The sequence below is a fragment of the Stegodyphus dumicola genome, chromosome 2 (assembly GCF_044657685.1).
Source record: "Stegodyphus dumicola isolate Sdum_Otavi_A_Nest chromosome 2, ASM4465768v1".
NCBI classification, from domain to species: domain Eukaryota; kingdom Metazoa; phylum Arthropoda; class Arachnida; order Araneae; family Eresidae; genus Stegodyphus; species Stegodyphus dumicola.
Window position 1 is genome coordinate 231,272,704 of NC_140769.1, and position 26,064 is coordinate 231,298,767.

A 26,064-nucleotide genomic window follows, 5' to 3' on the forward strand; every position below is an offset into this window, starting at 1 on the left:
ATATATAATTTATTTACTAAAGAAATATTTATTATATTATCTCCTAATACAAATTTAGTAGAAGTTACTCTCTTCATCAAAAAAGAGGGAACTCATATGTAGGAAGTTTAATTCCAAAAATTGTGTTTTAAAATAACTTGAATGACGTAAATTATGTAAAAAAACTTTTTATGCGGACTTGAATTTAAATCATGAATAACAAAATTTCTAACTTTGAAAAAGAAATTAAAAATTAAAAGCAAGTAATTATTGCTACTGATCGGAAATTAGTTTACTTTTCAAGGGGAATAAACCAACTCCCGTTCAATGTACAATAATTAATAAATGAGGTGTTTTGTCTTTTACTCAAGCAAGAATGATGATGCCAAACTAGCAAATTAAAGTTAAGCCAATATTGTAGTTCTGTGAAGTGATGGGATTTATAACCAAAGTAGAGTGCTACAGAACTCATTCTGAATGAAGCATTTTCGCTAATTCAAGATTCTTTATAAATTTTGAGTGTAAAGCATTTTATGTAATAAAATTTATAAAATACTTGAGTAAATGTCCCCCGACACCTTCGCTTTTATGCATGTTAATTCAAGAGAATTTGTATAAAAATTGTACGTATTTGTATTAAAAAAAAAAAACACACAATTTTCGGAATTAAACTTCCTACATATGGGTTCCCTCTTTTTTGATACTTCTACTAAATTTGCATTAGGAGATAATATAATCAATATTTATTCAGTAAATAAATTATTATTATCTTACTTTGCAGCTATTGCGCAAATATTAGAAAAACTTGTTTTCAAACTAAGTGAATTTTAGATCATTCAACATTATATATATATATATATATATAGATAATAAAAATTCTGAAAGCTTTCAGATTTTATATTACACCTGGAGGGGGATTTTTTTTAAACGTTTTGTACATTACCTTTATTTAGTAAATATCATGTTCTTTGCATTTAAACCATAAAATTCAATTCAACAGATAATACTGCAAAATAATTTTTAAAAAGCATATCTTTAGAATTTTGGATACACTGTCTCGCACGCTGGTGATAAAAATGTTCTCCCCCCCCATACAGTGTTGCCATTACTCACTTTGAAATCATTAAGCTTGTTAATTAATTTTTTTTAAGTTTTACAAAATATGAAAGAGATAATAAAACAATTTAGGCTTCCAGATGCCCATCTTCGAGTGGAGGACTACATTGTTCAAAATTCGATGGATACTGTTGTTTTTTCTCAGTGCAAAAATCATACATACATTCATGCAGATTCTTCTTTATTTATTTTCTTTAAATATAATGCAGGGCTATAATATTTGGCAGCAACCATTCGAAAAGTGAAACGTAGTTTATAGTGAACCAATGCAAAATACCAAAACAAAATTAATAGCCCTTCTGGGCAAATTGTTCTTTGGCCTAATAAATAAATAAATAAACATATGAAAGCTTTCAGATTTTACATTACACCCAGAAGGGCTCCCCCCTTTTTTAAAATTTTTTGCATTACTTTTATTTATTAAATATTATGTTCTTCGCACTTAAACTATAAAATTCAATTCAACAGCAGTATTGTAAAATAATTTTAAAATGAGCATATCTTTAGAATTTCCAATACACAGTCTCGTGCGCTGGAGATAAAAAATGTTTCCCCCCACACAGTGTTGCCATTGCTCGCTTTGAAATCATTGATTTTCTTATAAAAACTCATAAATTGCTTTACAAAATATGAAATAGATAATAAAACAAATTCCAAATTTGGGTTTCCAGATGCCCATATTCGAAGGATGATTACGTTATTCAAAACTGGATGGTTCTACGTACCGTTGTTTTATCACAATGCGAGAAACATATATACATTTATGCAGATTTTTCATTATTTAATTTCTTTAAATATAACACACAGCAATAATATTTGGTGGCAACAGTTTGAAAAGTGAATCAACGCAAAATGCCAATACAAAATTAATAGCCCTTCTGAGCTAACACTCCTTTGGGCTAATAAATAAAAGATTTACATTTGCATATTAAAAAACATTATTATTAAATAGAATAAAATTTCGAATGCGAAAAATGTAACTGTTTTTGAGATAACACATCATCATACAAAGTTCGAAATGAGTACTTACTACTAGTAAAGTTGTTTTCAAATTGTCATCTGTTAATAATGATATGAATTGGGATTTTATGTACTTCCTTTTGGAAAATGCCTTTTTGTATTGGCAAGTACTCCCAGATATGGATATCCATCCTTGTGCATATGATTTTAATTGAGCATATTTATCTACTGAAAGATAAAACTGAGTTAGATCCTTTTCTTTAAACACCATTTTTAACATATCATCATTTTGGAAATCAATCACTTGAAAGTCTGATGGGACGGATGCTCCTCAATTATACAGTCAAATGGATTTTGCAACATAGAAATTTCTTTTGTACTTTCATCAAGATCCAAAAAAATGTTGTTTTAACTGTAGTATAAGTTCAGAAAATATATCTTCCACGAATTTTTTGGGGAATAGGGATTTTGCTAATATTTGAAATTTTTTTTTCAGCGTGGAAACTGTCAAACTTGTTTAATGTTATTTGCATTTAAAACAATGCAAATTTTCTGTGATATATCTTTATAATAGATTACATTTCACATATGAGTACTATTTTTCCCCTGTAATTTTAAATTGACCTTGTTGAGATATCCCATGATGTCTGAGGTAAGTGCTTATTTCTGTAGCCATTCGCTATTTGATAATAAAAGTTGTGGGTAATTTTTCTCATTTGAAAAAATATGATTATGATTTATCTCAGTTCAAAGAATGTCAACAGAACTTTTCCATTGTTCAGCTTTTGAACAGCTGTATGATAAGGCAAGAAACGATATTCAGCTTCAATCTCTAATAAAAATTACCGAAACTGGTGATGGTTAAGTCCACGAGAATGAATGAAGAGCTACTGATACAACTGATTCAATAACACATGAGAGACTGAGCTGTTGCCTATAAAGAGCTTGTTGGTGAATAATACAATGAATTATCTGAGGTTTTAAATATTTAGCATCTTCACAAACCTTAGAAATTTGTCCAACTAATCCTTTCCCCCTTCCAAACATATTTTTCCACCATCAGTTGTGATACATTTTAACTTATTGCAAATTGTACTGTGTTAGCCTTTTTTCGAATTCCTTGAAGATATAATTAAGACACAATAACACGCCGAATAAATACTAATTCAGAAGTCAAACAACAAAAATCAGTGTTATACCTACAAAATTTTCAGCTGCAAAAATGCATTTGCGGTTTTGCAGCTGAAGATGATGGTTCGGTAAAACCATCGAAACTAGTCCTGTGAAAATTTTGTAGGTATAACACTGATTTTTGTTGTTTGACTTCTGAATTAGTCCTTGAAGATATCTTCACTTGTAGTTGTTTGACTCAGACTATTCAGAGAAGCTAATTCTTCAATCACCTCAAATTCAGCACTGATCCTTCGAATGAACACCAGCATTTGGGCAGTATTAGTAATATCTGTCAACTCATCAAAAGCCAATGAAACCAATTTCAAATTTTTTTGTCTTATCTTTTGATTGTCTTATCTCTTGATGTGGCTCACAATGTCCTCAAGTCTTCCTTAACAGTTGTTCTAACTGAAAGAATGATAGATCAAAACATATCTATTTTTTTTCGGTGCAAATTTCTTCAGCTGCCACAAGTAAACATGATTTAATTAATTCATCATAGATAAATGGCTTTTCTTTCATAAGCTATTCTTAAGCTGACTTGTTAATACTTCGATATCATTTTTTATTTTTATGAATAAACTGAGTTGGGATGATGCATTCTGTTTTAAATTTTCCAATTTTAATGACTGTTCATTTTCTGTAAGGTTTGAATACTGTGTCAAGTCCATAGCCTGGTAATGATGATGCATTTTGTACAGATATTAAGCCATTGCATATTAATTATAAAACTTTGCCATTTAGTTCTATGACATAATAATTGACAATCTCTTCTGCTTGGAAAGCACAATATTCGAGGTCTGCTTTTCTCCTCTTATTTGATTTTAAGCCTGATATGGTAACGGTAGGTAATGAACAAAATAAAATGAAAAGAACAAAATATTACAGAGTACCCTGACAGACAATAACATTCATACCACTACAGCAAAACTATCATATGTTTGGGCAGCACACAGTGCACAAGTATTCAATTGTTGGGATGTGCCTTTAAAAACAATGACACACAAAAGGATATGTCATTTGCGGTCATTAGTCACAACTTTTCAACTCAACTATTGTGCATTGTGTAACAGCATGGAGTTTGATTATTTTTCATGTAAAAAACAATATTGTCCTATGGGCCATATTTTTGCCAACATCTGGTTTAGAACAATCATATAAAAGGAAACAACAAGTTTGTTAAACTATCTCTGTTAACTGAAACAAATCTGATAAATTTTAAGCCTCAACCATTTTCTGGAGTTGATATGTTCAGTGTGGCATTCTGGACCTTATTTTATGAGCTTCAACTTGAAGTTACCAGCCATCATCTATTCCTAATGAAACAACTTTAACTATGGACAGGAAGAAGTAGATACATATGTTAAACCCTAGATGGTGTACCATGTTTGCCTGGGCAGCCAATGCAGGTTCAAAAGCATGCTAGTCTACAAATTTACCCACCTCCAGAAGGAAAATTACCATGCGATGCAGATGTTTTAAATGCAATATCTTGCCTAAATGTACAAAAATTTTAACTATTATTAATGCAGTATAAGAAAAAAACATAATTATTCTAAAAAAAGCTGTTATTTTCATAAAGCAGAACAGAAATCAGCTTTATCTTTCATGGCTGAAAATAACTGCGGTCAATAAAAAATCAGAGCTTAAATTCTAATGCTTTGATATACAGTTTCTTTTCATATGACATATAGTAATAACATAAAAAAAAAAAAAACAAAAAAAAAAAAACCAATGTGTTTCTAAGGGAACTGGCACAGAAAGCTGAAGTTATGTGAGTTGAAAAGAAACATTGAAATTAAACATTATATATCAAAGAATATTTTATCTGGTTGTAACAAAAGTTACCAGCCTAAAAATGCTCTTAAAGTTAACTAACACTAACATTTTGTTTTCCAGCCTAACCACATGTGTCTGCATTCACTGGCTGGACTGTGTACGGACTGGACTGGGATCTTTTGCCAGACCCACCATATTGCCCCGACATTGCTTCTTCGGGCTTCTACTTTTTTCACTTAGAGTTTTAAGTTAGAGGGAAAAAAAAAAAAAAAAACATGAAAGCTGTACCTTTAGTATGGGTAATAATCACTACCCAAATCTTTAATTTTTCTGGCAAAGTTTTGGTAGTTTTTCAAAGCCTTTGGCTTGAAAGCTTGGCGGTTGCGAGTCCGAAAGAGATCAATTTCATTTTGTACATCCTGTGCAGAATGGAAGAAAGCACCAGGAAGATGTAGTTGCAGGTGTGAAAAAAGTAGAAGCCCGAAGAAGCAATGTCGGGGCAATATGGTGGGTCTGGCAAAAGATCCCAGTCCAGTCCGTACACAGTCCAGCCAGCGAATGCAGACACATGTGGTCAAACTTCTTATGATTATGTTGTGAAGTTATCCATTATTTAAGGTAAGTTTTACAGTTTGGTGGCCATGTATTTATGTTAATAATATTGCAAATTGTACAGGGTGTCCCACTCACAAGGAGCTCAGGAAAAATTTGATAAAAATCTTATAACAAAAGGAAATTAAACCAAATTTTTAAATGACATACCTTTATGTTTGAGAAATGAAAGTGCAGTATGAGAGGTGCTGAAAATAATCTTCACCCACCTGTACACACAGTTAAACATGGCACTGCATGTTCGTGTATTTTGCTGACAGAGTATTGGGTGTCTCTGCCTAGATTTCATGGGGGATGTTCTGATGCAACTTGCCAATGGTGCATGGTTTGTGCTTGTATGCATTACCTTTTACGGTGGCAAAAGGCGGTCAAGTCATGAAAAATTATTCTACCACAGTCATATTCACTATACAGACATGTGGCATGCTGCCCCACCTTGCTTGTACCAGCCAAGTGTCAACTCCTCATCATTCATCTGGTTCACAAATTCATGAAACAGTGCCTAGTACACTTCACTGGTGACAGTAGTGTAGAAAAAATTGGCCCGATGATGCCCCACTATGATAATGCACTGAATACACCCACCTTATACAAAACACGAGGCTCCTTGATGACTGTATGCTGGTTGTCACTATCCATAAATGCGTGTTTTGTTAGTTCATGTATCCTGACAAGTGCAGCCATGCTTCATTACTACACTATGTTTACTTTGGCTGCAATAAACACAAAAATGTAGCGCTGTGTCGAACTGTGTGTACATGTGAAGGGAAGTCATTTCAACACCTCTTGTAATATACTTTCATTTTTCAGATATAAAGGCATGTCAAACTAAAATTTTGTTTCATTTCCTCTTGTTATAAGATTTTTATCACACTTTTCGTGCAGCCCTTTTCGAGTAGGACACCCAGTATAATAACATTACAAATCTCTTATTTATTAAATTTATTTCTAAAATTCTTAAATATTCCAGTTACTTGAGTTTTCTGGTTAGTATGCCAGATGATTATGTTCTCAGATAACCAGCTTATATATTATGTTCTTCAATATTATGTTCCTAGATAACCAGCTTTTACTGTATTTAAGTTTGCTGATAAAGAAAGCATATGTGGAGAGGTTAACTGCTAGGAGCGCTTTGTAAAGGAAATTTCCATGCATTTGTTTTACACATAGGAAAGTCATGAACATAACCCGGCTTTTCTGCTAAGAATGAAACTTTAGAAAAAATAATTATCATTTTATAATTTTTAATCACTAATCATTCAGTGGGCCATCTCAATCATTAAAATATTTCAAAAAATGCTAAGCAGAATAACGTATTTTATAAATACCCTTAAAATTTAAAATAAATATTTGACTAACCTTGGAATCCTTTCCAACTGAAAAAAACCATCACTTGTGATACCTAGTTCCGCACCTAAAATAAAACCTGTAATGCACTGAAATATCTTTATACAGCAACATAAAACTAAATATAAGAAATTTCAATTTTTTTAAGAAAGAAGAAGAAAAAAGAATTAAGATTTAGAGTTAAGATTTTTTTAAATATCTTTCGACAGCCTTCAGAAATATTTCATTAGTAGTTTTATTTATTCACAACAGAATTTTGAGTTCTCTTACACTCAGACTTTTAGATATGGTAGACTAAATTTTACTTTTTTTATGCTTGCAGTTATTTTTTGATATAAAATAATTTATCTAATTTATTTACATCAAAATAAGTAAACTGAATTAATACATTATACTAAATTTAAAATTACCATAAATATGGATAATTTCTATGTTTTTTATTTGTAGTTGTTTTTCAATACTAATTACCTGTAAGTATATTACATTTAAATTATGATATTTATTAATGACAAAGACATTTATCTACCTCTCCATAGTTCTTTAAATGTATCCTATTAAACACACATTAATTTTTCTATGTGAAATATTTTTATTTTACTTTTGATAAAGCAATCAGGTACAAGTGAACACAAGTTAATAGTTTCAGTTTGAAAAATGATATGTGTATGTGGCAATGAAATAACAACAAGGGAGAGGGACAAAGAATATTAACATTAATTACCATTCTCTTTGCCTGTTCACATTCTAACATGTATGTCTGATATAAAACAATCAAGCTGATAATTATTTCTATTTTATTTTTAAACCAAGTTTAAATAACTCACTGCCACATTTTTTTTGGAAGAGGAAATTGCTTCTGACATAACAATTCTATTAATATCAATGAAAAATATGATGATGAAATGAAAATAGCTTAATTTTATTTTGGATATTCAGCATTATTTAAATACATCCAGCCCAAAGTCCAAAATCTGGAATGATGACTAACAGATAAAATTTTTTTATTTTTAAGAAATATTTTTTCCATGTGCATTTCATATTTTTTCATGATAAAATATGAGTTCTGCTTTGGAATTTTACTTCGGAACTGAATAAAATACCTCCATATTGAAGAAACAGTCATTTATTAGCATAAATCTGTATGATCAATAATTTGGTCCATAGTTGTCTTTTTGCTTGACATACATCTCAAACTGAAACATCATTGATTTTACACTGACTTGAATAATTTATATCCTGGTGAATCATTATTTATTATTTTTTGCTTTCATCACAGCATGGCTATTAACACATGAGAGCTTGAGAAATAACACATGCAGAAATGTCTAAATAATTTATTTTTAAAAAATGTTAGTAACTGAATTACACCAAAGAGTATGGTAACTTTTTATACTGACATTATGCTTTGCAATGATTACAGACTTCAGCCAACTGCATTTCAAAATGCTGAGTATGTTGACAAGGAGAAATTTCTTTTCATACGCAAAAAATTGATTTTGCAAACGATACTCGTAGGCCAAAATATTAAATTTTATGCTGTATGAATTGAGAATACCTGATTTTTTTATTCAAATAAGCAGAGGACTGGCACTAGAGTTAATGCAACTGCAAAGAGTGGCAGAATTTAGGGGAGGCAAAATGTTTAGAATTTAGAGAAGCACTGAGCAAAAAAATCATGGGATGGCAAAAGTTTTAGAATTTAAGGAGGAACTTGGCAGCAGAATTTAGGAAATGCACAGACTGCACCAAGCTGCAAAATGTTTAGTGCCAGTTTTGGATAAGCCTTAAATATATGAGGGAATTGACTTATTCAGGACTCAGATAAGCCTGTGCAGGAAATAAGCATAAGTGTAATAAATAACTAATGTATTTCAGGCTTAACTTCATCAATGTGCGATAGAAGCATGACAAAATTTAGCAGACATAGTCTTTAATAGTTAGTCTCACGATACATTGTCAATAGTGTATGGTGGACAATAACTAAGCTTTATGATGATAGCCATGAATTTGAAGGTTTTGAGATATCATAAGCAAAAAGTAAATGGAATGTTTGAATATGGAAAAGTCATAATAAATGAGGATGATGTAATATAAGTTTTCCATTAGAATGACAATAGCCCAATTATCAATCAACTAATAGACAGCAAAATAAATCTGTAGTATGATTCTAAATCCATATAATATCACTACCAACAGTGAAGAAAGTTAGGTATCAGGGGTTCTTGGGGGGAAGGTCAAGTGCCTGTGTGCAGGTTTTCTGTGCATCCTATATAATTTTAAATACATAATTTATTAATTTATTTTGGATTCTAGACAAAAAAAAGGCCTTTTTTTACTGCCTTTTCAACAAAAAGTCATCAAATAAAATGTATTTGTCCTTACATAAATAATTTTCCCTTTACAGAATACCAATTAAATTTGGCATTCTTAAATTTTGCCACCTGCATGTGGAGCATTTGTTACATACTCGCTAGGAATGAGCCTGACAGAGAGATAGCATATAAGAAAATATTTTGACTGACATTAGTGTTAATTCTCGATACAGCAATAATAGAATTTGAAGAATGGAACTTTGTAACTAAATAAGAAATGATATCTATTTAGAATTAAACAGAAAGTATTAGCACAGAAGACAAAACAACTTACATTAAAAGAAATTTTTAATTAAGCAAATTTCTAAATATTGAATTTTTTTGGGTAAATTTTAACCCCCTCAATGACAAAAATGCTTCATTATTTCATAAACCATCATTTCATATTTTTAATTATAATTTCTACATATCATCTTACTTAAACTGATATTCTAATATCCAGAAAAATCCCAAATCTGGAATTGGTGAAGTCCTGAAGAGTCTGGTCCTCAGACTTTTTAACTGTACTTAAATAAAGTTAACATAAGACCTGTTTCATAAAAAGACAGAAATATTTATATTAATCTTGATATTATATTTCATAAAATCTGGTGAAGTTTTTAATACATTAAACTCTTTTTCTGGCTCATATTTTAACAACTCCAACTACTTTTTATTATGCTACATTGGCAATTAAAAATATTTCTACATATTTTTTTCACATATTTAAATAAAAATTAAGCCACCCAGTCAGTATACTGACTAGTGCTGCTGACTGCTATACTGTTGGGCTCAAATTCAAATCCTGAAGAAGGCTTGGATATTTGTTCAGGATCCTGAGGAAAGCTTGGATGTTTGATAAGGACGGGGACACTTAAAATACTGGCAAGCCTAAAGTCCTCTTGAGAAATTTGATGGCAGGGAAAGAGAGCTTGGAAATACTTAAATCCAAATCTGACGATGTTCTCTGGGATGAAAATTCTCCCTTCTGATAGGTCTAAACTTAGTCACCTCCCGTGGTGTCCCTTATGCAACATTTTTTATGATGAGATGGTTAAATGACCAATAAATATGGCCTTTTCTAATGAATGCTGAACTAAGTATCCACACATTCAGAGAAGATAAAAATGAATAATTTTTATATTAATTTTTATCTTCTCTGAATGTGTGGATGCTGAACATGTACCTGCTTAAGCCTTTTGCTCACTTTCTGCATTTCAAATAAAATACTAATATGCATATGCAATACTTAAAAAATATTTAGTAATTCAGATCTCACCTGGAAGGTTTGGTAGAAGAGGATAACCACCAGTGGCAATTACAATATGTTCTGCAGAATATTTATTATCATTAACTTCAAGTATACTTTTTGAAACAAATTTTCCTTCACCTTTGATTATTTCTACACCGCTCTGAAAAAAGAGAAAATGAATAGTATATTTCAAAAATTTTACACATTTGAATCTTACTTTATAATACAATAATATCTCATTTGAGAAAATATGAAAGATAATTTACGCTTTCAACCAATAAATTTTGAAGCAGTAATTTTCCTCAAGGGTTGATGAAAACGAATTGTAGAAGAAAATAATCATGAAGAAAATACTTTGACAGCTGTAAATACACATTAAAATTCAAAGAATATCACATTAGCTAATTTATTTTTTGCAATTTATATGAAGATCATAGTCATAAAAACTTTATTGATTTATATCAATATTAAACATTATTCTAATTCATTACATAAATCATAAGAAGTTGATAGATTTTTATCATGCATATTGGCAAGTTTTTCAATTTTATTCTAAATTTTCTTTGAATGATGGTGTTAATTAGGCAAGATTATAGTTTAATTAAATCTGTCTAAACCTTGACTAATTAAATGCCATTATTCGACAAGATTTTCAAGTAATTAAGACACAATAACACGCCGAATAAATACTAATTCAGAAGTCAAACAACAAAAATCAGCGTTAATTCACAAAATTTTCACAGGACTAGTTTCGATGGTTTTACCGAACCATCATCTTCAGCTGCAAAAACGCAAATGAACAAGATAGGAAATAATGATTAGATAAGATAAGAAAGCCTGGACAAGAATAAGCAAGTGGCGCCATCTGTTGGCGAAACCAGAACTAAAACATAATTTCTCTAAAAGCCGAAGGCAAATTTGGATTGGAATTAGGATCGTTAACTAGAACAGAAAGATTTTTATGAATGTGAAATGCCTCTAGAAAATCCAGTTCTCCAATGGAAGATGTTTTTTGAATAATTTTGGCAGCAGAAAAATTGAAAGTGTGATTTTCGGACCAACAATGTTGAGTAACAGAAGACTTCTGTGTTTCCTTTTTTCTAACATATGCCTCATGTTCTTTGACGTGAAATTTTAAGGCTCTCTTAGTTTAGACCAATGTAAATTAAACCACACTGGCAAGGAATCCTATAAATACCCCAGGAATTCATATCCGGAATGGGGTCCTTGAGTATAGAAGTTGGAATTTTATTGATGGGAGAATAAACAACCCGAAAGTTAAATTTCTGCAAAATATGTGCAACTTTATAGCTAATTGATGGAAAGAAGGGAATGACAACAGAATTTTTATAATCTCCTAAAATAAGAGTGTGGCTTTTAGTGTGTTGAGATGACAATTTTTTAACTGCTTGATTAATAATATTGGGTGAAAAGCCCCTGTCAATAGCTATTGCTTTTAAATAATTTAGTTCTTCATCAAGGGCTAGTTTGGAGGAGCAAACTTGAAGAGCACGGAAAACGTTTTCCGCTTAGCGTATACCGTCCGTTATACATTAAACGTGCATGCATAAACACATATGTGCATGCGTAAAGGTATTGTGCGCATGCGTAAACGCATTATGCGTTTACGCATGTGCAGAAAGTTTGTAGCTTTGAGGTCCGGATTATAGATCATTCCGGATTAAAGACTTTTGACTGTACTTGTAAAATTTGAAGATACTCACTTCATTCAATTTTTGCTTTGGAATTGAATAGCACAGAGTTTCTATTAATTTCATATGTAACTGGGCTGACACTTACTCAAGATGACATTCAGTTCACTTTTGAACTTGAGACTTGCAATTCTCTTCCGTTTGACATTCTGGTCACACGTAACACATCCAACTTCAGTACTACGGTTTACTGTAAACCTTCATCGGTTTGCCTTCCCCCACACTTTAAATTATGTCATCCGACTAAACAAAAGTTAGCTTTATTTTATTCCTATGTTTTCTGTGCTCTTCAAGTTTGCTCCTCCAAACTAGCCCTTGATGAAGAACTAAATTATTTAAAAGCAATAGCTATTGATAGGGGCTTTCCACCCAACATTATTAATCAAGCAGTTAAAAAATTCTCATCTCAACACACTAAAGGGCACACTCTTCTTTTAGGAGATTATAAAAATTCTGTTGTCATTCCCTTCTTTCCATCAATTAGCTATAAAGTTGCACATATTTTGCAGAAATTTAACTTTCGGGTTGTTTATTCTCCCATCAATAAAATTCCGAGTTCCATACTCAAGGACCCCATTCCGGATATGAATTCCTGGGGTATTTATAGGATTCCTTGCCAGTGTGGTTTAATTTACATTGGTCAAACTAAGAGAGCCTTAAAATTTCGCGTCAAAGAACATGAGGCATATGTTAGAAAAAAGGAAACACAGAAGTCTTCTGTTGCTCAACATTGTTGGTCCGAAAATCACACTTTCAATTTTTCTGCTGCCAAAATTATTCAAAAAACATCTTCCATTGGAGAACTGGATTTTCTAGAGGCATTTCACATTCATAAAAATCTTTCTGTTCTAGTTAATGATCCTAATTCCAATCCAAATTTGCCTTCGGCTTTTAGAGAAATTATGTTTTAGTTCTGGTTTCGCCAACAGATGGCGCCACTTGCTTATTCTTGTCCAGGCTTTCTTATCTTATCTAATCATTATTTCCTATCTTGTTCATTTGCGGTTTTGCAGCTGAAGATGATGGTTCGGTAAAACCATCGAAACTAGTCCTGTGAAAATTTTGTGAATTAACGCTGATTTTTGTTGTTTGACTTCTGAATTAAGATTTTCAAGTTCAAGAAAGAAAATAAAGGTTATATAGCTACTGCTTATGACATTTTTATGAGGCATATAGCAGTTACACTGCTGAAATTAAGCTTTCTTGAACAAAAAAGTTCTGTTACATTAATGTATGATAAAGTAACAGAATTAAAAACAATTGAAAGTTAATTTTCAAAGAAGAAAGAAAACATTTACTTTTAAAAAACAATTTTAATGTCAATAATTTTATTAGATCTGTCTAACAGATAAATGCAAAAATAAGAACAAATTACTTCAGTTCAAGTTATATGAACCAGTTTTTTTTTTCAAACTATTTAATTTAAAAACAGTTAAACTTTGTCGAAAAAAAATCATTTTTAAATCAAAAGTGACATCTATTAAGCATGATTTGCAACACATTAACACTCCAACTTACTCTATCCCAACTTATGTGAACTTGAAATTAGCAGATTCCTTATTTTGCCCTTCCCTTTGCCCCACTACTTGTTATGCAGACCATTTCATATGCATTTGTGCATATCATTGTTGTACTTGCAATGGCAGGTAGGTATTTCATATGAAGTGCAGGCATAATTTCAACTTGTACATTTTCCACCAGAAGAGAAATACCCCAAATGAAACATTAATAGAGCTGTTTCAGTTTCTTCAAAATACTTTAACTGCAAATGAACCAATTTCTGATTTGAGACTAACACAAAAAAATTATCATTTGCTTGGTCTTGCAACTAAGTATGTGCACCAACAGCTAAGCAGCAATATCACTGAACACTGGTTGTTTGACTCAGGTTTAAATCCTAGAGAAAGGGCTGTCTGAGCAGAAGTTTTATAATTTTCTTCATGATGCACTGATTTTAAAAAAAAAATTATCTCTTGTCAAACTGGCACCCCTAATTCTTTTTCTCTTTGAAAAAAATTTAGGACTGTTTTGTGTTATCTTTATTATCATGTTTAAAAATAACCATTCGTTTAAACAAAATAATACTGATATTTTTAGATCAAAAACAAATAGGAAAATGTTTACACTGGAATATAAACTGAATGAAAATTTGTGAATTAGCCCTTTCCGGCACGCTACCTTTTAAAGTCGGAGTTTTGACTTAAAAAAGAAAAAAAAAAAAAAAAAAAAAGGTAGGCATTCTAATTAGGCCTAGAGGAATACACAAGTAAAATTTTGTGAAGATAGCACTTATCATTTTAATTCTGTGGGTGTGCCCAGTGACACACTGATTGAATAGAGCTTCGAAAAGAGTGCTGAAATGAGTATTGTTGTCAATGAACTGACCGATGAGATGCATAGAAACAAAGAATACAGAATCTCAGTTATCCTAGATTATCGGTGAGCCCCGTCTGGGCACACCTAGGGTTCGCTGTTTGATTTTAGGCAAGATTTCAAGGTAAAAATTTAAAACTATTATAGAATAAGGAGATCAGCATACAGCCAAAAAAATAACATAGAAATTTCTTTTCAAACAATTCCTTTTATACACTAAAAAAATCTGGAAGATTTCTTTGAAAAATGAGGGTCTTAAAAAACTAAACATGGTTAAAATATATGGACTGGTTTGTGTTGAGCTGCCATGTACTATAAATAAAGAAGGTTCAGAGTAACCTATAAATCCTTTTTCATTCAATTTTTCTGTGCATACAGAAGGAAATTTTTAGGTGTGTCCAACCGGACACACTGTGCTGCAAAGGGTTAACAAAAAAATAGTGACTCTAGAATACACAGCAAAAACAATCTTGATAAAGAAAGAATTCTTGCATCTCTGAAAAATGCCTAGTCTTAGAACTCAAGCACAGTTCATAAGCATCACAATTACAGCACAGATGGAAACAATACTGAAATTGTGATGTGACAATCAAGTAACAGTTGTCCAGTCAACTGGAACACTGCATGTTATCAAGTTCAGCCAATTTTTGAGACTGAAAGAAGCAGGTGAACAGGTGGCCAAAGATGAAAATTTTGCAGCTATTAATGGATGGTTGAAATGATTTAAAACTCATTATAATTGGCAAAGCAGCATGAAACCAGAGAATGACAAGTGCAAATTAAATTGTATATCTTTTTTCTCGAAGAGACATGATAGCAGAAGGCTATGACAAGAGAAGGTGGTTACAACAACCAGATTACATTTAACATAAACAAGACAAACTTCTTTTGGTAGAGGACGTTTAAAATAGCTTCCATTTTGTATAAATAACTTCTGGAACTTCTATATAAATACCTTAAAATAACGTTTGGAAGAAGATGATTAAAAAATTCTATTTGGGGGAGGGAAAAAAAAACTTTCCAAGCTTTAAGGTTTTCAGAGATTTGGGTGATAGTAGTGGCTGGTGTGAATGCTGCTGGCTATTGCAAATTGAAATTTCTTTTAATTTATCACTCCACAAGTTGAAAATCTACAAGTTTTAGAAAATAAGCCTAAAACTGTCTTGTAAATGACTTCAAAATAAAATTTTAAAACTTGGGTGACAGCTTCTGTTTGTGAGGATTTGTTTGGTCATGTTTTATACCCAAAGTCAGATGTTATTAGTTTAAACGAATTCCATTTAAAGTGATGTTTTTTATCGATTATGCACTCCGTGATCCTACTGCCACTTTAATTGATTTTGATCATGCATAAAAGATTTTCCTTTTATATATAACCAGTTTGTTTCAACTGATGGATGAAGAAATCATCAAAACATTCAAGGCTTATTATACAAGACAGTTGTTTGCATATAATATTAACTTTAAGAATCAGCTGACTGTTGACATTTGAATGCAATTCAATGATTTAGATGCTGTAAACTCAGTGCTTTAAGATGCTATATGCTTTTAGAATTATTCTTCTTGTATGAAATTATCCAAAACTTCTTAAAAGGAAGAAAAATGTCTCTTATTTTTCAAAAGCAAGATGAAAACAATGCGAGACATAGATCGAGCCACTCAAGTTATAGAAGTTTTAAATTTTGTTAAGCAATTAGATTTGGAAGACAATGTCAATGAACTGTTGGACTCGCACTAGCAAAGAGCTGACAATTGATGAACTAATACAAATACGCCAGCAAATCACTACTGAAAAAACTGACATCTCAGACCAAGATCCACCAGAAAAACATACAATAACTGCAAGCTTGACCAAAGATCTCACTTCATTTAAAATAAATAAATAAATAAATAATAAATAAATATTACAGAACATTTTACAAAAACAAGAGAGATTATAGAGTTATCAGAGAACCATATTTAAAAGAAATATTATAGAACATATTAGAGAAATATTACAAAATAATAACTTATTACTTTATTATATACTTTTCTTCTAAACAAGCATTTTACCCCCCTGTTCCTATTTCACTAAAATTTATATGCAATACATAAAGTAAGACCCTAAATTACATATTTTCCATCAGTTGCATAATTTGAGGGTATTACTGTATATGATTTTAAAATTTTATACAAGAATTTAAGTTGTTGTTTTTTATTTATTAGGCAACAAAGCATATTTAAAATTAACTATGCTTTTTTTTTTTGGTAATTTGTTTGTTTTCAAAATTACAAAAATTGAGTTGCTGTTCGGAAAAAAACTTGAAGCTAAATCAGAAAGCTTAAAATACATGCTTTCCTACATAATCTTATAGATTTCAGGAAGATTTTGGTTGGATAGCTTTCTATTAAATACAAAAACAGTTTTTGTTAAAAAAACATCTGAAATTCTTTTATTAAAAATATTTTATATACTATCTTTACATTACAAAACATAATAAGTTTTTATGTAAAATTGAGATATAACTAAAACTTTTATTAGGACATCTCATCATTAAAACCTTTCAAAATAAATATTAAAAGTGTGTGCTTAAATATAATCCTTACCTATTATCTCTGTAGCTCTTATGAACGCTTTAGAATTAATACAGAATCTTATTTCGGTATAGAATTAAAACATATTATGTTAATTAATATGCTTTAGTTCTATATTATTTCAAATTAATATTTTCTTTATATTTAAATTTTAGGTTAATTTAAAAAACAACACACCTTTCTCAAATTACTGTAGTAAATATCATTGAGATGACGAATGTAATAATCTCTTTTCTTTTTGAAATCTCTGAAAAATAAATGCCATTCAATAAACATCAGCATCAAAATGCGTTATAAACTAATATTATACATAAAATTAAACATATATATTTTCTATAACAATATTTAGTACTTTATGTATATCTGTACCCTTACCAAAAAGCTGCAAAAAAAAGTACTGATGAGGCAATACATCATGTTGCCAAAAAGTATAACATATGTGTGTTTGAGTGCATATAAATTTACATTTTCGAAATTCATTGACTATTTTTCTGATACATATTTCTTCTGCATTGAGTACAGCTGTTTTTACTGCAATGCATCCTAATGGAATGTGGAGTTTGTCCAAATATATTTTCATTATACTGGTGTGTTAGTTAAGGTGTATGTTGAAGTTTCAACTATTCTTCTTAAGTAACTGTGATAGCGGCCAGTGTACAATACTGAGTTTATGCAAATGCTATGATGCTTTTTTGGAAAAAAAGATGCTGTATACCTGCGTAGAAATACAACACAAAAAACTAAGGACCAAAATGAAGTACTGAGTGCCTGCCAAATTTGCAAATTTCATTCTTAATAACTATTTTATTCTGGTAACCTTGCTAGTAAGATGATAATATTCTGCCAACTTTATTATTATTATTTTTTTTTACATTCAAATCAAAGGAGTTGTGAAATATTTCTCTCTTTCATGTGTTCTCTGCTTTTGATTGCTATTTGTTATTTTTAAAATGGCTTCCTTTACAATGGTGAAAAGAGAATCTTGTGCATGATGCCAAGTTTGTACAATTCTCTTATTAATAATTTTTTTTATTGAAAAGAGATCACTGGATATGTGGGAGAACAACAGCACAAGAAAATTACAGGATTCCTAAAAAAAATCAAGTCTTTTATATTAATGTGTCATAAAATCCTTATACGTAGGTAAGTTGAAAAATAAGTTTCCCCTGTCGACTGTGGTCAGAGTTGTGTATGAAAGTCAAAAAATAGAATGAGACATTAAAGATATGACATACCTTTATTTTTCCACATAGGTACCAAGTACATTGAGACATTTGTCGTATCGCTTGATAAGCTTCAAAAAGTCCTCCAAGAAAAATTCACGCTTTGCATATGGAAGAAGCTATGGGCGAAAGGCGACACAGCAGGAAAACGCGCAAGTCACCGATACACCATTGGGTAGAAATCGCTGCAAATCAAGCAGATGGCGCTGTTGCAGTGCCTGTGCAAAACGGAGACCAGCCTCTCATTTGAGCCCCGGTAGGTATGGAGAGAAGGTGCGTTTTGAATTCGTGGTCAAAGGAGGAAGTGAGAGCGGTTATCCGCTATGAATGGGCACGTGGAGTATCAGGAACAGAAATTCATAACCGCCTCGTGGAAGTCTATGGGCCAGGTTTGATGTCGAAGCAAATGGTGCGGAGATGGTGTCGCACATTCAGTGATGTCTACATTCAGTGATGGACGTCAGCAAGTGGAGGACATACCGAGAGCTGGATGGACGCGCACGGCCACTACAGATGCAAATGTCAGGAAGGTGGATGACATGATTAGAGCGAACCGGTGTATCACCATCGATGAAGTAGCGGAAGAACTTGAAATCTCACATGAGCGAGCTCAAAACATCATCCACGACATTCTTCGATACAGAAAAGTGTCAGCATGATGGTGCCCCAACAATTGACTTCGACACACAAGGAACAACACATGGGGGTCAGCCTGGAACATCTCGTGCGTTACCATGAAGATGGCAATGACTTTCTGTTTCGGATTGTGACGGGGTATGAAACGTGGGTCCACCATTTCACGCCAGAATCGAAGGCCGCATCTATGGAGTGGAAACATCCGTCATCACAAACACGAAAGAAGTTCAAGACAACTCCCTCTGCAGGTAAAGTGCTCCTCACAGTTTTCTGGGACGCCCAAGGAGTTTTGTTGCTGGACTTTTTGGAGGTTGGAACCATCAATGCTACGCACTACTGTGACACCCTGTCGAAATTGAAAGAGGTGATTCGGAAAAAGCGGCCTGGCCTTCTCACATCTGGTGTTCTGCTGTTGGATGACAATGCCAGACCACATTCGGCGATGGCAACGCAAAACAATATTGCAACTCTTGGTTGGAAGCGCCTACACCATCCGCCATACAGTCCTGATCTCGCACCAAGCGACTTCCATCTGTTTCCGGCTTTGAAGAAAAATCTCGGGGGAAGGCGCTTTGGGAGCAATACTGAAGTGAAACAAGCCGTTCAATGCTTCTTCCATATGCAAAGCCCTGATTTTTTCCTGGAGGGCTTTTTGAAGCTTATGAAGCGATATGACAAATGTCTCAATGTACTTGGTACCTATGTGGAAAAATAAAGGTATGTCATATCTTTAATGTCTCATTCTATTTTTTAACTTTCATACACAACTCTGACCACAGTCGGCAGGGGAAACTTATTTTTCAACTTAACCTCGTATAATAATTAAATTTGTATTTGAAATTAATAAAGTGTTTTTTTTTTAACATTCACTAATGTATGATAAATAATAATTATTTGGCGACCTTTTAAAAAAAGACACAAAAATTACTAATTTGAACCCAATAATTATACTTTTTATTTAATTGAAAAGAGTGCATGTCTTCTCTGGAAAAAGAAAAATGTAAAAAAAATAAGTAGCAAAGGATACATTGTTGAAATCGTGGACATAAAGGTACCCAAAATAATGTTTCTCTACAAAGTCAGCAATAAGTTCACAAATGCTCTCCGAAGTCGACAATGAGTTTATGACTTTTCACTGAGGGTACGGATAATCAGAAAATATCCAATATTTTTATTTAATCATCAAATAGCTACTATAATACTAATTTTAACGTAGAACATTTTTTGGACTAAAAATTATATCTTACAGAATTTTACTTATATATGATTAAATATTTACATTTAAAAATTATTAGTATGAAATATTTTGAATATATACACATTACCATACAGTTTTCTTTACAATTTTAGCACATTTGGAATACTTTTAAAATACACAAGAGCTAAACATTAATGTTGAGATTCAAGTACTAACACACAATTTATATGTTTGAATGTTTATTCAAATTATAAAAATGCTCTTTAAATTTTATGTTTACAACAATAATCTGATTTATACTGCAGCTTTTATATCACTTGGCTCATACATCAAGAGGAATTTTTATATAGTTTAGGATATGCTCAGAAGAAATTTTTTATCTTCTTTTGAAAATAGCTTTAGTATTTGAAGATTGGTTTTGTCATTCATTTTACATTGAATATTATTATCAAATGAAATTTACTTTTGAAAGTGAGCAATAGATTAGACAGTGGAGTTCAATGATCCATATACCATGAATTTCAGATTTTACCTAAGAATTAAAGTTGCTTCATTTTCTAAAAACCTGTCTGCTGAGAAATGGAACAAAAAGTAATCACGATATTGAAGGCATACTGTATGTCTAATGTTCTTTTCCCAGGTTAAGGGCACTATAAAACAGAATATGAAATTGAAAGTGGAGGAATTTTTGGAAAGACTTAAGTTTCTTGCATATAGTCAGAACTAATGAAAATATAAGTAAAAAATGATTAAGCATATATCCTTTTCCTTCACATATATGATGAATTCTATAGCTAATACAGGAGCTGGTCACATTTCCTTTTTCATAAACGAAGTTGATTTGGGCAGAGAATTTTAAATTTTGGGCAGAAAATATAAGTAAAAAATGATTAAGCATATATCCTTTTCCTTCACATATATTATGAATTCTATAGCTAATACAGGAGCTGGTCACATTTCCTTTTTCATAAACGAAGTTGATTTGGGCAGAGAATTTAATTTGTATGGAAGGCAGTGTTAAGCTTGTTGCAGAATTCATAAATGTCTTTCAACAGCCTTACATTTTTTTTTTTTTTTTTTTTTTTTTTTTTTGAAATTCTTCAGTGAAAGCATTCTTGAAGAATCAGAAGAATCTGAGACTATACCTATAGAAGAAAGCTATGATCATCTCAAAATTAAATACAGAGCAGAGTTAAATCTTATTGAAGCCAGAATGGAGATTCTCAAAGACATTGATTCAAAAGAATAGTGAATACAACAACCAAAAAAGGACTAAAATGTATAGTTACCTGCTACGAAGAACTTTTAAAGAGGAGCGGAAAAAAGGTATTTATAAGCCTATATTCTTAAAATTTTCAAAAACTTCATCTAATTTCATAATTACAGTATAAACTGTATATAATTTGGAATATTAACAATCTGTGTATCACATGCATTTGTTACAAACTATTATCACATTCCTATTAAATTTTTTATTAAATGCAAATAAATAGGGCCATCATTTATTTACATTTTTAGTGAATAAGAACTAAATTTAAAATTTATACCTATTTTAACCTTGCTTCTATGGAAAAATTTGTGTTTTCAGTTTTTCAGTCTAGACATGAATTATTATGTATTTATTATCTTTGTTACAGTGTATATATATTCACATATATATGGTGCATTGTCGTCCATGAAAAGGAACTGCGGACCCATAGCGCCTCTAAAAAGACGCACATATGGAAGAAGAATCTCGTTACAATAACGTATCCCGTTGACTGAACCTGCGTTGAAGATGTGAAGGTCTGTACGACTACCAAGCATGATGCCTCCGAAAACGAGAACACCGCCACCTCCATACCTGTCCCTTTCAATGATGTTCGAGGGAGGATTGCGGCTTCCCCGCTCTCTCCAGATGAGTATGCGATGAGAATCGCTACTCAGACTGAATCTGCTCTCATCTGTAAAGAGTACTCGTCCCCATTCATTTTCTCTCCAATTCTGGTGTTCCCGGAACCACAGAGAACGTCTTCTCCGATGGGCAGGCGTTAGAGGTACACACCATACAGGGCGTCGTGCAAACAGACCACCACTGTGCAGTCTTCTGGCCACGGTAAAACGCGATATCGGTTGTCCAGTCGCCTGTGTCGTGTGTCTAGCAATTTCTCCCGCTGTCTGCCGCCTGTTTCTTCTGGCCTGTAAGGCAATATACCAGTCATCTGCGGGTGTGGTTCCTCGTGGACAAGCACTACTAAACCCCCGGATAGCTGTTTCTGTAGTTTGAAATTGTCTCCAAAGTCGTGAAACGATGCTGTGAGCAACTCCGAACTCTGCAACCACACTTGTAACACTGCGGCCTTCCTCCAACTTCCCAATGATTCGACCTCGGGTAAAAGCATCCAGATGTCGTCTAACAGATTGATTATTCGCCATTTCTCGCTGAGGCAGCAACTCGGTGTGATTTTAACTGCTATATGGCGTGCAATCTCTTTGTCAGAAATACTGATCTTACACCGACAACATGCTTTATACTACTTAGACACTCCCCCATTACGTCTACCTGCATATCTGCGCATGTGCTACCATACATCACCTTACTTAATCTCCTGATTGGTCTTTCTGTCCGCTCTGTCTCTTCAGCTGATATGCTAATTTTTCGACTTCGTCCTTAATTTTTGCACACCAGTGTATTGGTGCATGCATGTGCATGCACTTTGCTTTATTATTAATTATTACTTGATTCATATTGTTACGGATTTCATAGTTATTTAGTTAGTTTTTTTATTTAGAATTGTAATTAGATTTGCTTCATGTTGCCTTAGCAACGCAGACGATTTTTGAAAAGACAGCTGCGTTGGAAGGTTAAAAATAGAACAGCGCGTGCATTTAATACCTAATAAATAAATATCTCATAATTGCTGTTGCCATCCACAAAAATCCAGATATTTATAGATGTTTCCAGTATATTCGAAAAATGAATTACAGAGCTTATAAAAGCCGAGAACAAACAACTCATCTCAGTAGTAGCTGTAGTTCTAGCGAACTGTTTGTTTACTTAATGCTGTGATTGATTTGTAGCGATTTTGCTGTGAGATAGAATTAGTTTCTCTGCTTTGAATTGATTTTTGCTAAACGTTTGACATTTTGTGATATTGTTAGAATATTTTTGAAGAAATATTTCAGCATTTTGATTTATCGGTGGAAAGAATAAATTTTTGTTAACTTTTTAATGTTAACCGTGTTTATTCCAGCCCTTTGTATTCAGTATGTCTATATCAAAACCAAGTGGTAGTAAAATTAAACGAAAAATCGCTGACGAACATAGAATATTCCAAGTAAAATGGGAAATAGAATATTTTTGCTGTGAAATAAAAGATAAAATAATCTGCTTGATATGTAATAATACTATTAATGTACCAAAGTTATATAATATTAAACGTCATTACGAACAACACAAATCGAAATATAACAATTATGAAGGATTAATGAGAGAAGAAAAGTTGAAAGAGCTCAAGTTAGGAGTGAAAAAGCAACAGTCCATGTTTAGTAAAGTATTCCAAGTAAAATGGGAAATAGAATATTTTTGCTGTGAAATAAAAAATAAAATAATCTGCTTGATATGTAATAATACTATTAATGTACCAAAGTTATATAATATTAAACGTCATTACGAACAACACAAATCGAAATATAACAATTACGAAGGATTAATGAGAGAAGAAAAGTTGAAAGAGCTCAAGTTAGGAGTGAAAAAGCAACAGTCCATGTTTAGTAAAGTATTGCAAGAAAGTGAAGCAGCGGTACATGCAAGCTACGTCTTGTCCAAGTTGATAGCTAAATATTCGAAGCCTTTTACTGACGGTGATTTCATCAAGGAATGCCTAATAAAAGCTGAAGAAATTGTTTGTCCTGGAAATGTGAAGGCTTTGCAATCAATTTCATGGTCTTGAAATACAGTTGCGGAGAGAGTTACTGATTTAGATGCAAATTTAAGTGATCAGATCAAAGCAAAATCACCTAGTTTCGAAAGTTTCTCCATTGCCTGTGACGAGAGCATGGACATTAGTGGCAAAGCTCAATTAGCAGTGTTTCTTCGTTCTTGTGACAAGAATTTTAACTTTCTTAAGTGAGTTAGATAGTGAATATTCGGGTTTGTCCTACTATACCGAGGTACGTTGGTTATCTTGCTCCAAGATTCTCAAACAATTCTGTGATTTGAAAGAAGAAATATGTCAGTTTTTAAAAATGAAAAATCAAGACGTAAGTTTGTTTTACGATCCAATATGGATACAAGATTTATCTTTATTGGTTGATATAACCAAACACTTAACCGATTTAAATTTATTGTTACAAGGAAAAGATCATATCATTACGAACATGTTTGACATAATTAAAGCATTCAAATGTCAACAAGTTCTTTGGGAAAAACAACTTAAAAATGAAGATTTGATGCACTTCCTGACATGCAGGATGAACAAATCAAGTTTAGATGATACTTGTTCGTATCAAAAATACGCAGAACAAATTGCAAATTTAACAACTAAATTTGAAACGAGGTTTAATGATTTTAGTTCCCTTGAAGACAAATTTTTTTTGTTTTCTTCGATTTTCTCAATAAGTATTGACTCAGTACCCAGCCATATGCAAATGGAGGTGATCGAGATTCAATGCAACTCAAATTTGAAAGCAAAATTCATTGAAGTGGGCGTGCCTGAATTTTACAAATATTTACCAGCCACGTTTGAAAATACTCGAAAATTCGCATATGAAATTATTTCCATGTTTGGTAGCACTTATCGGTGCGAGCAGTTATTTTCAGTCATGAAAGGTAATAAGTCTTCTATTAGAAACCGTATTAATGATGCTCACCTTGGGTCAGTGTTGAAAGTTATCACTGCAAACAAAATTTCTCCCGAAATAGGAAAGATAATAGCAGAGAAGAGATGTCAAGTATCAGGATGTAAACATTAAATTTTTCTTGTTCTTTTCTATATAAATATATATATATGTTTATTATTGTATTATTCGAAATAAATCTACGTTTCTATGAATACTGATTTTTTTTTTGCGGCCCGCCTAAAGTTAAACCTTATTCGTTTGGCCCAAGTGTACCTATGAGTTTGACATCCCTGGTGTAGACTATGATATGGATGTGTTTGATGTTTTAATAATTCAAATAGTTTGCAAGAAGAAATATAAAATATAAACAATTCATAACAGACATATATTAACATATATATGAAAGCACAAAATAACATAATTCTAAATTAAAATGCATTTAATTCTTAATTGACAGCTATAAACAAGTGACTATTTTAAAGTAACAGAAGTTCAGATTCAAAAAAGTTCCCCCCCTGAGATAAAGTGCTCTTTAAAGGTAAAAAAAAGGAAAACTTTCTGAGCAGTTAAACATATAGACAGAAATAATCATTCAGTAATATATCAGTTTTTCCATGCATAGAAATGCCAGCAATCTAAAGAAAAATACTATGGTAAATTTATAAATACAGTCAAAAGTCGTTAATTCGGACACCCATAATCCGGAATGATCTATAATCCGGACCTCAAAGCTAAAAGTTTTCTGCGCATAAGCGTATATATCTTTACGACTGCGCATTTGCGTGTGCACAAGCGCAGAATACGTTTTCGCTGCGCGTTTAATGTATAACGGACGGTATAAACTAAAATTATCTAATTGTCTATTTCAGTTAATGTTGATGATTGCGCTGTTCCTTAATCTTCGAACTGGATCCGGCTTATTATTTTTTGCAGACTGTAAGAGCAATTTTATAAAAGT

The 26,064-nt window shown here is 32.1% G+C and overlaps 1 protein-coding gene across 7 annotated transcripts in view; it reads right to left on the reverse strand.

Moving 5' to 3' along the window:
* Window positions 1-26,064, reverse strand: part of LOC118181289 (glutathione reductase, mitochondrial-like) — an 81,392-nt gene that overhangs the window by 43,514 nt on the left and 11,814 nt on the right. For 5 of the 7 annotated variants that reach the window (XM_085811878.1, XM_085811877.1, XM_085811882.1 and 2 more), the window contains 3 exons: window positions 17,406-17,475; window positions 10,597-10,729; window positions 6,979-7,045 (listed from right to left, as the gene is read on the reverse strand). In XM_085811878.1, the coding sequence (XP_085668004.1) occupies window positions 6,979-7,045; window positions 10,597-10,729; window positions 17,406-17,475 (270 nt within the window). The remainder of the gene's footprint in view (window positions 1-6,978; window positions 7,046-10,596; window positions 10,730-17,405; window positions 17,476-26,064) is intronic. The other 2 variants (XM_085811879.1, XM_085811880.1) reach the window with 2 other exon arrangements.